General features: G+C 44.7%; 1 protein-coding gene across 1 annotated transcript in view; it reads left to right on the top strand.

The window, feature by feature from the left end:
• Positions 1–14,719, top strand: part of LOC115168111 (neurofascin-like) — a 28,981-nt gene extending 14,262 nt beyond the window's left edge. The window contains exons 16-27 of the mRNA XM_029723034.1: positions 19–216; positions 386–456; positions 2,421–2,643; positions 2,789–2,904; positions 3,126–3,336; positions 10,618–10,740; positions 10,848–11,021; positions 11,129–11,260; positions 11,488–11,557; positions 13,938–13,949; positions 14,231–14,269; positions 14,369–14,719. Coding sequence (XP_029578894.1) covers positions 19–216; positions 386–456; positions 2,421–2,643; positions 2,789–2,904; positions 3,126–3,336; positions 10,618–10,740; positions 10,848–11,021; positions 11,129–11,260; positions 11,488–11,557; positions 13,938–13,949; positions 14,231–14,269; positions 14,369–14,477 — 1,478 coding nt within the window. The 3' untranslated portion in view covers positions 14,478–14,719. The remainder of the gene's footprint in view (positions 1–18; positions 217–385; positions 457–2,420; positions 2,644–2,788; positions 2,905–3,125; positions 3,337–10,617; positions 10,741–10,847; positions 11,022–11,128; positions 11,261–11,487; positions 11,558–13,937; positions 13,950–14,230; positions 14,270–14,368) is intronic.

Below are 14,719 nucleotides of genomic sequence, written 5' to 3'. Positions count from 1 at the left end.
TCTGGGCTTTACCTCCAGAATACCTGGTGCAGTATGATGATGACGACTGGTTACCTTACAACTGGAGAAACCTTTCCACGTACCCTGGAAACCTCAACTCTGTCATTCTGCAACTGTCACCATTCATTATCTATGAGTTTAGGGTCATTGCTATCAATGATATTGGAATGAGTAAACCCAGTCGCTCGTCCGCCAACTTCCAGACTGGTGGAGCGCGTGAGTATTTCATGCTTGATGCGTGTGATGATGTGTTATGAATAAGGGATATCTATTGTCTTCATTAATTGTATTGAACAGGAATACAGCTGACAACAATTATCTTCCATATTCAAACCATTGGAAAATGAGCTTTCAAAATCATTTGTATACTTGCTATGCTTCTCAGCCCCAGACACCATCCCTAAAAACATCAAAGGAGTGGGCACATGGAGAAACAACATGGAGATCAGCTGGGAGGTGATACATTCAAATATACACCACCGTTCAAAAGTTTGGGGTCACTTAGAAATGTCCTTGTTTTTGAAAGAAAATAATTTTTTTGGTCTATTAAAATAACATCAAATTGATCATAAATACAGTGTAGACATTGTGAATGTTGTAAATGACTATTGTAGCTGGAAACGGCTGATTTTTAATGGAATATCTACATAGGCGTACAGAGGCCCATTATCAGCAGCCATCACTCCAGTGTTCCAATGGCATTTCTTGCATGGAGTAGACTTCATTTCTCAGAACAAGAATAGACTGATGAGTTTCAGAAGAAAGTCCTTTGTTTCTGGCCATTTTGAGCCTGTAATCGAACCCACATATGCTGATGCTCCAGATACTCAACTAGTCTAAAGAAGGCCAGTTTTATTGCTTCTTTAATCAGGACAACAGTTTTCAGCTGTGCTAACATAATTGCAAAAGGGTTTTCTAATGATCAATTAGCCTTTTAAAATGATAAACTTGACTTAGCTAACACAACGTGCCATTGGAACACAGAAGTGATGGTTGCTGATAATGCGCCTCTGTACGTCTATGTAGATATTCCATAAAAAATCTGACGTTTCCAGCTACAATAGTCATTTACAACATTAACAATGTCTACACTGTATTTATGATCAATTGTATGTTATTTTAATGGACAAAAAATGTGCTTTTCATTCAAAAACAATGACATTTCTAAGTGACCTCAAACTTTTGAACGGTAGTGTATATATACTGATCAAAAAAATAAAGGGAACACTTAAACAGCACATCCTAGATCTGAATGAAAGAAATAATCTTATTAAATACTTTTTTCTTTACATAGTTGAATGTGCTGACAACAAAATCACACAAAAAGAATCAATGGAAATCCAATTTATCAACCCATGGAGGTCTGGATTTGGAGTCACACTCAAAATTAAAGTGGAAAACCACACTACAGGCTGATCCAACTTTGATGTAATGTCCTTAAAACAAGTCAAAATAAGGCTCAGTAGTGTGTGTGGCCTCCACGTGCCTGTATGACCTCCCTACAACGCCTGGGCATGCTCCTGATGAGGTGGTGGGTGATCTCCTGAGGGATCTCCTCCCAGACCTGGACTAAAGCATCCGCCAACTCCTGGACAGTCTGTGGTGCAATGTGGCGTTGGTGGATGGAGCGAGACATGATGTCCCAGATGTGCTCAATTGGATTCAGGTCTGGGGAACGGGCGGGCCAGTCCATAGCATCAATGCCTTCCTCTTGCAGGAACTGCTAACACTCCAGCCACATGAGGTCTAGCATTGTCTTGCATTAGGAGGAACCCAGGGCCAACCGCACCAGCATATGGTCTCACAAGGGGTCTGAGGATCTCATCTCGGTACCTAATGGCAGTCAGGCTACCTCTGGCGAGCACATGGAGGGCTGTGCGGCCCCCCAAAGAAATGCCACCCCACACCATGACTGACCCACCGCCAAACCAGTCATGCTGGAGGATGTTGCAGGCAGCAGAACGTTCTCCACGGCATCTCCAGACTCTGTCACGTCTGTCACGTGCTCAGTGTGAACCTGCTTTCATCTGTGAAGAGCACAGGGCACCAGTGGCGAATTTGCCAATCTTGGTGTTCTCTGGCAAATGCCAAACGTCCTGCAGTGTTGGGCTGTAAGCACAACCCCCACCTGTTGACATCGGGCCCTCATACCACCCTCATGGAGTCTGTTTCTGACCGTTTGAGCAGACACATGCACATTTGTGGCCTGCTGGAGGTCATTTTGCAGGGCTCTGGCAGTGCTTCTCCTGCTTTGATTTCACAGAAGTGTGATTGACTTGGAGTTACATTGTGTTGTTTAAGTGTTCCCTTTATTTTTTTGAGCAGTGTATATAAAAAGAATTGAACTCAACGTTTATTCAATGAAGAATAACAACTTTTATTCTGTACAATTGAACTTCCTTGTCTGGTATGGGGAGAAGGCACTGAACAACAGAGAGTGGAATGGGCCCCACCTGAAGTACTTGGTGTGGTGGAAACGGAGGGATTCCAGGGAGGAGTGGAAAAACGCTACCACTTGGTGGTGTAAATACTACATCTACGACACAGACATTTTCACACCATACGAGATAAAGGTCCAAGCTGTCAATGACTTTGGGCTGGGCCCAGAGTCCCCTGTCATCATAGGCTACTCTGGAGAAGACCGTGAGTATCACCACACAATTCCTTCCTGCAGACACACAGAGACCGTTTTTATACCCATTTACGGGTAAATATAGACCATCCCTACTTGACACCTGGCAGTCAGCCACGCCATAATGAATTGCAACTTCCTCTTGGTGTTTCCCAGGTCCCACTGCTGCCCCCGTCAAACTGCGTGTGTCCAGGATAGAGGCCACTAAGGTCACCGTGCACTGGGACCCTGTGGCTCGCAACAGCATCATGGGTGAACTGAAGGAGTACAAGGTCAGACTACTGGGAATAAGTGGCTTGTTCAGTTTCTGGTTTTCAATTCCAAGTGTAACAAACTGTTATGAGATCCAGGCTACATTTGGTATACATCAGGAAAGCAGTGGATGGAAAGCTCTTCACACATCGGCTGAATGAATGAACAAATGAGGGACTGAGGAACTGAATGAGGGAACATACATACAAATGAACGCATGTGCTGTGTCCCCCTATCCCAGGTGTACTTTTGGCGAGACAGTAGCCAGCTGAGGTGGCTGAGTGTGAGCAGGGCCGTGAAGTCTAAAGCCTTTCCAGCCAGTGGGCCGCGTCTCTCTGGTGTCCTGCCGGGACTCATCCCTTACAGCAACTACAAAATGTACATAGTGGTGGCCAACAACCGATACGAGGGACCTCCCAGTAACACCATAGAGTTCTCCACTCCAGAGGGAAGTAAGGAAAAACATTGTGATGCTGTATTAGATGTGCCACTTTTTCTGTCAGCTCTTTTCCTAATCATGTATTTTCCTTTGTTTATTCTCAGACTTGACCTTTGATCTATGTCACTCGCCTGTTCTCTTCCATACTGCAGTGATAGAATGGCGCTGGAGGGAATAGTGGTTGTTTTACGAGCTCCTGACCAATTGTGTTATTTTGGGTATTATTTTGACTGAAAATTACAGCTATCACTAACCTTAATTTGGACTTCAATGAGTCGGAGGCAAAATACATATTGATTATCCCGGACCAAGCCCAAATCCCGGACAATCGAAGGACGCTTATAAGAAATCCTGCTATGCCCTCCAACAAACTATCAAACAGGCAAACCATCTATACAGATTAAAACCTACAACACTGGCTCTGATGCTCGTCGGATGCGGCAAGGCTTGCAAACTATCATGGATTACAAAGGGAAACACAGTCGCGAGCTGTCCAGTGACACAAGCCTACCAGATGAGCTAAATACCTTCTATGCTCGCTTTGAGACTAGCAACACTGAACCAAGCATGAGAGCACCAGCTGTTCCGGACGACTGTGTGATCATGCTCTCATTAGCCGATGTGAGGGTCCTTTAAACAGGTTAACATTCACAGGGCCAGACAGATTGCCAGGACAGGTACTCTGAGCATGGGCTGACACCTGGCAAGTGTCTTCACTGAAATGTTCGACCTCTTCCTGACCCAGTCTGTAATACCAACATGTTTCAAGCAGACCACCATGGTCTCTGTGCCCAAGAACACCAAGGTAACCTGTCTAAATGACTATCGCCCCATAGCACTCACGTCTGTAGCTATGAAATTCTTTGAAAGGCTGGTCATGGCTTACATCAACACCGTCATCCCAGACACTCTGGACCCACTCCAATTCGCATACCGCCCCAATAGATCCACAGATGACACAATCTCTTTTGCACTCCACACTGCCCTTTCCCACATGGACAAAAGGAACACATACGTGAGAATGCTGTTCATTGACTACAGATCAGCGTTCAACACAATTGTGCCCTCCAAGCTCATCACTAAGCTAATGACCCTGCAATTAAACACCTCCCTCTGCAACTGGATCCTGGACTTCCTGACGGGCCACCCCTAGGTGGTGAGGGTAGGCAACAACACATTCACCACACTGACCCTCAATTAGAGGGCCCCTAATGGGTGAGTGCTTAGTCCCCTCCTGTACTCCCTGTTCACCCATGACTGCGTGGCCACACATGACCCCAACACCATCATTAAGTTTGCAGACGACACAACGGTGGTAGGCCTGATCATGGACGACGATGAGACAGCCTACAGGGAGGAGGTCAGAGACCTGGCAGTGTGGTGCAAGGACAACAACCTCTCCCTCAATGTCAGCAAGACAAAGGAGCTGATAGTGGACTACAGGAAACAGCGGGCCCGAGCACGACCCATACACATCGACAGGGCTGTAGTGGAGCAGATTGAAAGCTTCATGTTCACTAAGGAATGATCATGATCCACAGACACCAACACATTCGTGAAGAGGAAACGACAATGCCTCTTTCCCCTCAGGAGGCTGAAAATATTTGGCATGGGCCCTCAGATCCTCAAAGTTCTACAGCTGCACCATTGAGAGCATCTTGACTGGCTGCATCCGACCGCAAGGCGCTACAGAGGGCAGTGTGTACGGCCCAGTATATCACTTGGGCCGAGCTCCCTACTACCCAGGACCTCTATACCAGGCGGTGTCAGAGTAAGGCCCTATAATTGTCAAAGACTTCAGCCACTCAAGTCATAGACTGTTCTCTGCTACCGCACAACAAACAGTACAGATGTACCAAGTTTAGAACCAACAGGACACTAAACAGCTTCTACCCCCAAGCCATGAGACTGATTAACACTAGAACCATCATAGGGCAATGGCCACTGATGTTTGATTTTGTAAATTTAAAAAATCTGCAAAAAAAAGCATTGTCCTGCTCCTTCACCGACTTTTCCTAAATGTTTGGATTTTACCATACTCATTTGTCAGCGTTCTGAAATCACAAACAGAAAAGTATTGAGCCTTTTACCAGTTTTTTCACACCTATTCCCAACTTAACCCTCCAAGACAATGTGTTGTAGGATGTTGGTACCCAGCCAGGTGCTAATGCGTCTGTCAGAAGGTGGGTGTAGCTGGTGCATAAAGTCAGGCGCAGGAGAGCAGAATGAGTGAGCAACGTACTTTACTCAAAATAAGGGCACAAGGTAACAATACACTTGACCAACAATAAACGGTAATCAATTACGCACGGGTGAAAACAGCACCCGTCGACGTGCCCACCCTGCGCACCAGGGACACATGCTCGGCGCGTACAGCGAAGTATATCATGATGTCATCAATATACACCAATACACCCTGCCCGGGCAGGTCCCTGAAAATCTCGTCTACAAAGGCCTGGAAGACTGATGGAGCATTCATCAACCCGTACGGCATGATGAGGTACTCATAGTGCCCTGAGGTGCTACTGAAAGCCGTCTTCCACTCGTCTCCCTCCCGGATACGCACCAGGATGTAAGCACTCTGAGATCCAATTTGGTGAAGAAGCGCGCCCCGTGCATTGACTCAATCACACTGGCTATGAGAGGTAGCGGGTAACTGTACCTAACAGTGATCTGGTTGATACCCCGATAGTCAATACACGGGCGCAGACCTCCATCCTTCTTCTTCACAAAAAAGAAATTCGAGGAGGCAGGTGAAGTGGAGGGCCGAATGTACCCCTGTCCCAGGGATTCGGAGACATATGTTTCCATAGCCACCGTCTCCTCCTGTGACAGGGGATACACGTGACTCCTGGGAAGTGCTGCGTCTACTAGGAGATTTATCGCACAATCCCCCCGTCGATGGGGTGGTAATTGAGTCGCCCTCTTCTTACAGAATGCGAGAGCCAAATCGGCATATTCAGAGGGGATGCGCACGGTGGAGACCTGGTCTGGACTTTCCACCGTAGTCGCACCAACGGAAACCCCTAAACACCTCCCCGAGCACTTTCATGACCACCCCGTGAGAGCCCTCTGTTGCCACGAAATAGTGGGGTCATGACAGGCCAACCAGGGTAGGCCCAGCACCACAGGAAACGCAGGAGAATCAATAAGGAAGAGACTGATTCTCTCCTTGTGACCCTCCTGCGTCATCATGCCCAGTGGAGCGGTGGCCTCCCTAATTAGCCCTGACCCTAATGGTCGACTATCTAGGGCGTGAACTGGGAAGGGCATATCCACTGGAACAATAGGGATCCCTAAACTATGGGCAAATGATCTGTCAATAAAGTTCCCAGCTACGCCTGAATCTTCGAGCGCCTTATGCTGGGAATACGGGGAAAACTCAGGAAAATGAATATACAAAAACATGTGTGCAACAGAGGGCTCTGGGTGAGCCTGGTGCCGACTCACCTGGGGTGACATGAGAGTGCCCTGCCTCCTGCCTCGACTCCCAGAGGAACCTCCCCAGCACCGACCGGCAGTGTGCCCTCTGCGGCCACAGATGGTGCATGGACCGGCCCCTCCTCCAGTCGCCCTAAGTGCAGCCCCTCCCAGCTCCATGGGCGTAGGGGCAGTGGTGCAGGGGGATGGAATCGACAGACTCCGATCTGGACGTCCGCGGGTAGCCAGCAGGTTATCCAACCGGAGGGACAGGTCCACCAGCTGGTCAAAGGTGAGAGTGGTGTCCCTGCAGGCCAACTCCCGACGGACATCCTCACGCAAACTACAATGGTAGTGATCGATCAGGGCCCTGTCGTTCCATCCCGTGCCGGCAGCCAGGGTCCGAAAGTCCAAAGCGAACTCCTGTGCGCTCCTCGTCCCCTGCCTAAGGTGGACGAGACGTTCACCCGCCACTCTACCCTCAGGCGGGTGGTCGAAAACTGCCCGGAAGCGGCGTGTGAAATCTTCGAATTGGTCCAACACCGCTTCTCCTTCCCCCCATACGGCGTTGGCCCACTCCAGGGCTTTCCCTGAGAGGCAGGAGACGAGGGCGGATATGCTCTCATGGCCCGAAGGAGCCGGGTGGACGGTTGCCAGGTAGAGCTCCAGCTGGAGTAGGAACCCCTGACATCCCGCAGCCGTCCCATCATACTCCCTCGGAAGAGCAAGCCGAATCCCACTGGGACCGAGTGAAGGAGGGGTGAGTAGTGGTGCCCTTGGTGGTGCTGGTGGAGGCGCTGGAGGAACTCCTCTTCTCTCCCAGCGATCCATAGTCTGCAGGATACGATCCATGGCGGTGCTGAGATGTTGTAGCATGGCCGCATGCTGCTGGACGCGCTCCTCGACCCCTATTACGGGGGTGTCTGCTCCTGCTGACTCCATATGATTGGTGTATGATTCTGTCAGAAGGTGGGTGTAGCTGGTGCATGAAGTCAGGCGCAGGAGAACAGAATGAGTGAGCAATGTACTTTACTCAAAATAAAGGCACAAGGTAACAATACACTTGACCAACAATAAACGGTAATCAATTGCGCACAAGTGAATACAGCACCCGTCAAAATCCAGCCATAACGTACAGAATGAACATAGAAACAATCACGCACAAAAACATGGGGGAAACAGAGGGTTAAATACATAAACATGTAATTGGGGAATGAAACCAGGTGTGTAGAAAACAAAGACAAAACAAATGGAAAATGAAAGGTGGATCGGCGATGGCTAGAAGACCGGTGACGTCAACCGCCGAACGCCGCCTGAACAAGGAGAGGGATCGACTTCGGCGGAAGTCGTGACAGCGTCTCTCTCGCCTCTCTGAATTAATGACAAATGGGTGAATGGACGATAATTCCTCACTGTACTTTACAATTGAATTTAAATAAGGCCTGACTGAATGATGAGGGTGAAAAGGATGATTTAATTTAGAAAGGCAATAGTGTAATTATGAGTTTGTTATGCCTGTTTATAAGCAGCACATAATTTGACCATGTGCCTTGCGGTTTGACACCATTCTCTTTTACATTTTACTTTGTTAAAAGAAACTGTTAACAGATGAGTTATTTACTGTAACTCTATTACTAACCTAATTTATTGTAAGGGAAATTAAAACATGCTACGTGTTTATTTAAATATTATATTGATTGATCTGAATGATGAGGGTGAATAGGATGATTGAATTCAGAACAATAGTGTAATGATATTGAAGAATTGTGGGCGTTGTGGGTGGTCTAATTATTTTATTATGAAAGACTGGAAAATTGTATATAATTTCCCCTCAGAGAGTCAAATCAGACACTGAGTACAACATACAATGTTTGTAGTTCACAATAGCAAGCCGAACCAAACGAATGGACGCATGCACTGCCAGCATTTAATGCTGCAGAATTTACTGTAAGTGAGTTGGAGTCAGATGAGGGATCAGATATTCAGCTTGAAATCGACGTTGCTAATTAAGTCTTCATCTGATTTTAATGTTGACTTCGAGCCTCTGCCTCCGATGCCTGAGCCTCCCCGCAGAAAACCAGAACAGAGCCAACTGAGACCGTGATCCCAACTGCCACCCTGACAGTAGGACTCTGGGAGGGATGGCACGGTTTGGGTAGAAAAGAGTGATGAGTTTATGTGACATGCAGATGTTGCAGCACATGTTGCGCATGCACACAGAAAAAGAAATAGTACGTGGCGTGGGACATGTCTATGGATGAACTCAAAGCATGTATTGCACTCTTTATTGCATACGGCGGCAAGACCATGGATGTGGAGTCATTTTTGGTCTGATGGGTAGGGAGCGGACTTTTTCCGAGAGACCATGCCATGCAACCGCTTCAGAAAGATTATACAACACCTGTGGCAGGTGCACACTAAACAAGGCCCATGAAAACTGCGTGCAATGCAACCGATTTGTTTGTGGGGCTTGCTCACACAAAGCCCCGAAGAAGCTGTGTGCTGACTGTGGACCCGAAGCATAAAGAGAAGAAGAGATTGATTCATGCGTAAAGGCACGGGTATAAGGGCCCAATACAGTGTCCGATACAATCAACAAATGACTGTTTTTATTTCTTGTCATGAATATATTTGTACATTTACTTTTAATGCAATTAATCCTTTACAATTGTTTATGCACTGGTGCTTTTGTTTAGGAATACGGCAAATAATTTCACCTATGACCTGGCTCGTTATATTAATTTTATCTTTTTCGTTTCTACTTTGTCAAAAGAATCTGTAACTGGACTTTATTAATTACTATAACTCTATTACTAATCAAATCTACAAACAAAGTGGATCAAATGGAGAACTTTGTGGGGTCATTTTGGTCTAAAAACCTGCTCCAGAGCGCTCAGAACCTCAGACTGAGTCGAAGGTTCACCTTCCAACAGGACAATGATCCTAAGCACACAGTCAAGACAATGCAGGAGTGGCTTTGGGACAAGTCTCTGAATGTCCTTGAGTGGCCTAGCCAGAGCCCAGACTTGAACCCGATCGAACATCTCTGGAGAGACCTGAAAATAGCTGTGCAGCGACGTTCCCCATCCAATCCAGACAGAGCTTGAGAGGATCTGCAGAGAAAAATGGGAGAAACTCCCCAATTTGTATTTAACTAGGCAAGTCAGTTAAGAACAAATTCTTATTTTCAATGACGGCCTAGGAACAGTGGGTTAACTGCCTTGTTCAGGGGCAGAACAACAGATTTGTACCTTGTCAGCTCAGGGATTCGAACTTGCAACCTTTCGGTAACTAGCCCAACGCTCTAACCAGTAGGTTACCCTGCCGTCCCAAATACAGGTGTGCCAAGCTTGTAATGTCATACCCAAGAAGACTTGCGGCTGTAATCGCTGCCAAAGGTGCTTCAACAAAGTACTGAGTAAAGGATCTGAATACTTAAGTAAATTATATTTGTTTTTTATATATTTTTTACATTTCCCTAAATTTCTAAAAACCTGTTTTTGCTCTGTCATTATGGGGTATTGTGTGTAGATTGATGACGGAAAAAACTATTTAATACATTTTAGAATAAGGCTGTAACATCACAAAATGTGGAGAAAGTCAAGGGGTCTGAATACTTTCCGAATACACTGTATGTACATACAGTATCTTCCTCAATTACCCTGTATCCCTGCAAATTGACTCTGTACTGTTACCCTTTGTGTATATAGTAAAGTTATTGTTACTCATTGTGTATTTCTTCCTTGCGTTATGTTTTTATTATTCATCTTTTTTTCTCTCTCCATTGTTATGAAGTAAGCATTTCACTGTTAGTCTACACCTGTTTAGAAAGCATGTGACAAATAATATTAAACGGAATTGTATTTGTCTCTAGCACCCTCTGCTCCAAGATTCTTCAGAATCCAGCAGAGACATTTGGACACTATCTGGGTGGACTGGGACACTCCTGCAGAGCCCAATGGCATCATCACCAGATACATACTGAAATATCAGACAGGTAGGAAGACTTACTCATCGTCAGTCAGGTGAACAAAGTGGGTACAGTAGGTAAACGGGTCTCTAAATCAAGTTCTCTTGGCTCCCTGGTGTGCTCTCCCTCCACAGTGAATGCAACCCGGGAGGAGGAATTGCGTGTTGAGGAATTTACCCCAAACACCACCAGTTTTGCTGTGCGCCGATATGATCGCTACACCCGTTATAGATTCACCATAGCAGCACAGACTAGGATCGGGGTAGGAGAGTGGTACACAGAGGAATCACCCCATTATACAACTGAAGGTGAAACACCACAGGTCAACCACAACACACAATTACAAGCCATTAAACATTCACACACCTACAGATTTTATCATGACAATTAATTGTGTGTGTGTGTTTACATACAGCTAATGCACGGGAGCAGGTGGACCTCTCCACTCAGGGCTGGGTCATTGGTGTGATGTGTGCTGTGGCCCTCTTCGTGCTCATCCTGCTGGTCGTCTGCTTTATCAAGAGGAGCCGAGGGGGGAAATACCGAGGTACTGTAGCAATACTATAGTCCACAAGACTTCTCCATTAGAGGACCAACATTCTTAGATGGAGAGACAGATCCAACAGACCTAATACTATAGTTCATTGACTAGCATAAAGCTTCTAATCCCACAATTGTGCTAAATTAGCTAATGGATAGGATATATTTACCCTAAGTATGCAGTGCTTATATTATATTTGGTCTGAGTAACAAGACAGAGCTTTTTATTTTCAGTACGGGACAAGAAAGAAGTGACATTGGAGCCGGTGGATGATAAAGATCAGGAGGGATCATTTGACTATCGGTAGGCAATATAAAAGAACTGGCTGAAAATCAACTGAGAACCTTGACTTGAGATAAGTATCAATAGTGCCAATGCAGGATTTGTGTAGGTCAAAGTCAACCACGCACATCATGTATAATCATTTTGTGAGGTAGTGCTGATCGTGTCAGTTTCCCTTCAAGCCAACTATGGTATCTAAAACCTTCCACATGAACAGTAATCTACAGTCATATGAAAATGTACTCGACTCTTTCTATAAATAAATGGGCCAATGCGTGACATCAGGGTCAACATTTCGAAATGGTTTGATATACATTTAAACATGATTTTCTTGCACCTTCACATGTATAGTTACAGGAATAAGAGTCTAGATGGGCACATTGAGACCATAACTCCTAGCAACAATAAAACATCTACATGTCATTCAAAATGTCACATGAAACATGGACACTGCATGTTTCTTTGTCATGCCTAGTAGCCAGGTCTGTTTGTGCTTTAGTCAACTTCTCTATCATTTAAAGCCATGCTAAACATTCCAGAAAATGAAAAAGATCAACAGCATTTCTATATTTTTTAATACAATAATATAATACGTGTTCTGTCAACAAAATCATTGAACTCTGACGTTCTTGTCCAATGGGTTTTGAGAAGGAGATGAGGAGAGAGGATGCAACAAATCAAGGAAATATAATTGAGATTCTCCCAAGGATAGAGGAAACAAGCATTTGACAGTTACAGTATTACATTTTTTTGATAGTGCCAGACTGACTGAGCTACCATAATACCCATGGCCTGTCCAGAAATAACCCCTAGCCCCTACTGCCCAGACACGTGTGGAGATCTGAGAGGGATTGATGGAGACATGGTGAGAGCCTCAACTTACCCTTTGATCGGCTTGGAGGAATTTTGGCGGTATTGCTTACACCTGTCCAATCCTCTCAGATCTCCACAAGTGTCTAGGGGTAGAGGCTAGGGGTAGTTTCTTGACAGGACGCCACAACCCTTCGGGTGGATGGTGGATCTACAGCACAACACTTGAAGCATTGATTGGATGTTTAATTCCATTGCTATACACACAGGCTGTGCACACCCACAGCACCCTATCAGGCTGATCAGACAGGTCTGGGTAGCTAGAGACCTGCTGTAAACAGTGAAAGGATATATTTGCATGCCTACTATTCACACGCTTGCTTCATTTCAGCTAGTTAGATGTGCAACCACTGACTAACTATAGCTAGGGCATATCTCTAGTCTAACAATAGGTACTGTTTTGGTTGTTTTGCATCATTTAAGATTGCCAATGGTTAGCTAGGTAGCTAGGATATATCAGTCAGCTAACCATTTACAGTAACAGCAGTTCATAAGTCAATACACACTAAATCTTATCCAGAAATTAAGAAATCTTACTTTATCTTGGCACTGTGGCACGGTATGGGCAGCTATTAATAAATAAATGAATAGAATGGAGTTAGAATGGTGACCTCTTAGGACAGGAAGTGTTGGCTCTGCACTTGACCCAGCATTTCATATTTAACCCCACACACATTTGAACATGCTGCCAAGACAGCAGCTACTATTCCTGGGGTCCATCAGAATTAAGGCAGTTTATACAATACAGTCACAGATTTCACAACACACTGTGTGCCCTCAGGCCCCTACTCCACCACTACCACATATCTACAGTACTAAATCCATGTTTGTGTATAGTGTGTATGCTATTGACCCCTTTCTGTTTGAAACATTGTATTTTGCAATCACATACATTATTTTGAATATGTGTGCCGATGAAAACTGTTTTCACACCATAACATATGGAGATATGAAATGTTAAGATGTTACAGTACACTTCTGAGATCTCATACCAAAAAAAATAAACAATGTCCAGGAATTTCACAGGATCAAGGTCAATGTGTAATTAAATTGTTAAATGCTTAGTATACGATAAAACAACAAACCGTATCATAAATATAAGGAAAGAAAGGTATTGTTTTATGTCACACGATTTTTGCCAAATCTGTGAAGACCCCAAACACAAAAAAACGGCTTAAACATAGATTCTATATAATTCATGATTTGATTCAAAACCTATCTATGTTCCCCCTTATATCTTAATTTATCCACATGAAAATAAAAATCATGAATGTCTTTGTAACAGCTCCAAACAGTTGTACACTGCTCACTGGTACTCTAGTTTATAGAAAGACCCATCCATACTGTAATATGGTGTGGTAATAATACTCAACAGGGAAACAAATCATTCAATTTCCTAACAATATTGTACCATTCAGTGTTGTCATTATTTCAGAACAATGTATTTTTCCTGATAACTCCCCAATCCTTAGAATTGATCTCTCTATTCTGACTACTAATGTTTTCACATTTTTCCTTTGGACAACTGAAGGTCTCTGGAAAGGTATGATAATATGAACACTAACGCAAGTCTACACCATGTACACCATGTCTACTGTATTATTTTACTTGTATATTGACTGTATTTTATATTTATAACCAATAAATTGGAACTAAAATAAACGTTTAGGTAGTCTGCATATCAACATGCTATCGCTGTTGAAACAAGTTAATGGTTTAAGTGACTTGATTAAAATATACTAAAATCGTTGATAATTCATTGAAATGTTCATCAACACTGTAGCTCTCAACACAAATTATAAACAATATTTTTGAACGTTTCAGGGTAAGCTGTGTCACCACCATTCCCTACTCTGCCCAACGGTAAGTATTACAACCAGTCAGTCTATTTTAATGTCTAGAACTGTATGGTGAAAGCTGGGAGCCATAACACAGCCTCTAATATTCTCACTTTTCTTCCAGGGAGGATGAGACTAAAGTCAGGAGGGGTCAGACGACAGTCCACACCATGATGAAATGGACGGAGAGTGACGACAGTCTGGTGGAGTACGGTGATGGACGGGAGATTTAGTTCAACGAGAACGGCTCCTTCATTGGCCAGTACACTGGCCACAAGAAGAGGGATGACAGAGACCCAGAGTTTAGGGAGAGTAAGAGCCAGGAGGCCCTCTCCCCCATGAGCCCCATCTATTCATGTGCATAAGGAAACAGGACTTGGGTGCTGTGGTGACCTGTCATTCAGGGCAGGTGGGGCAGAGCCTGTTTTGCATGTTATTTTGGCATTAATACGTGTCACATTAGTTTGCAAACAAA

The sequence above is a fragment of the Salmo trutta genome, chromosome 30 (assembly GCF_901001165.1).
Source record: "Salmo trutta chromosome 30, fSalTru1.1, whole genome shotgun sequence".
NCBI classification, from domain to species: Eukaryota; Metazoa; Chordata; class Actinopteri; order Salmoniformes; family Salmonidae; genus Salmo; species Salmo trutta.
This window is presented reverse-complemented; position numbering and strand designations above follow the sequence as displayed.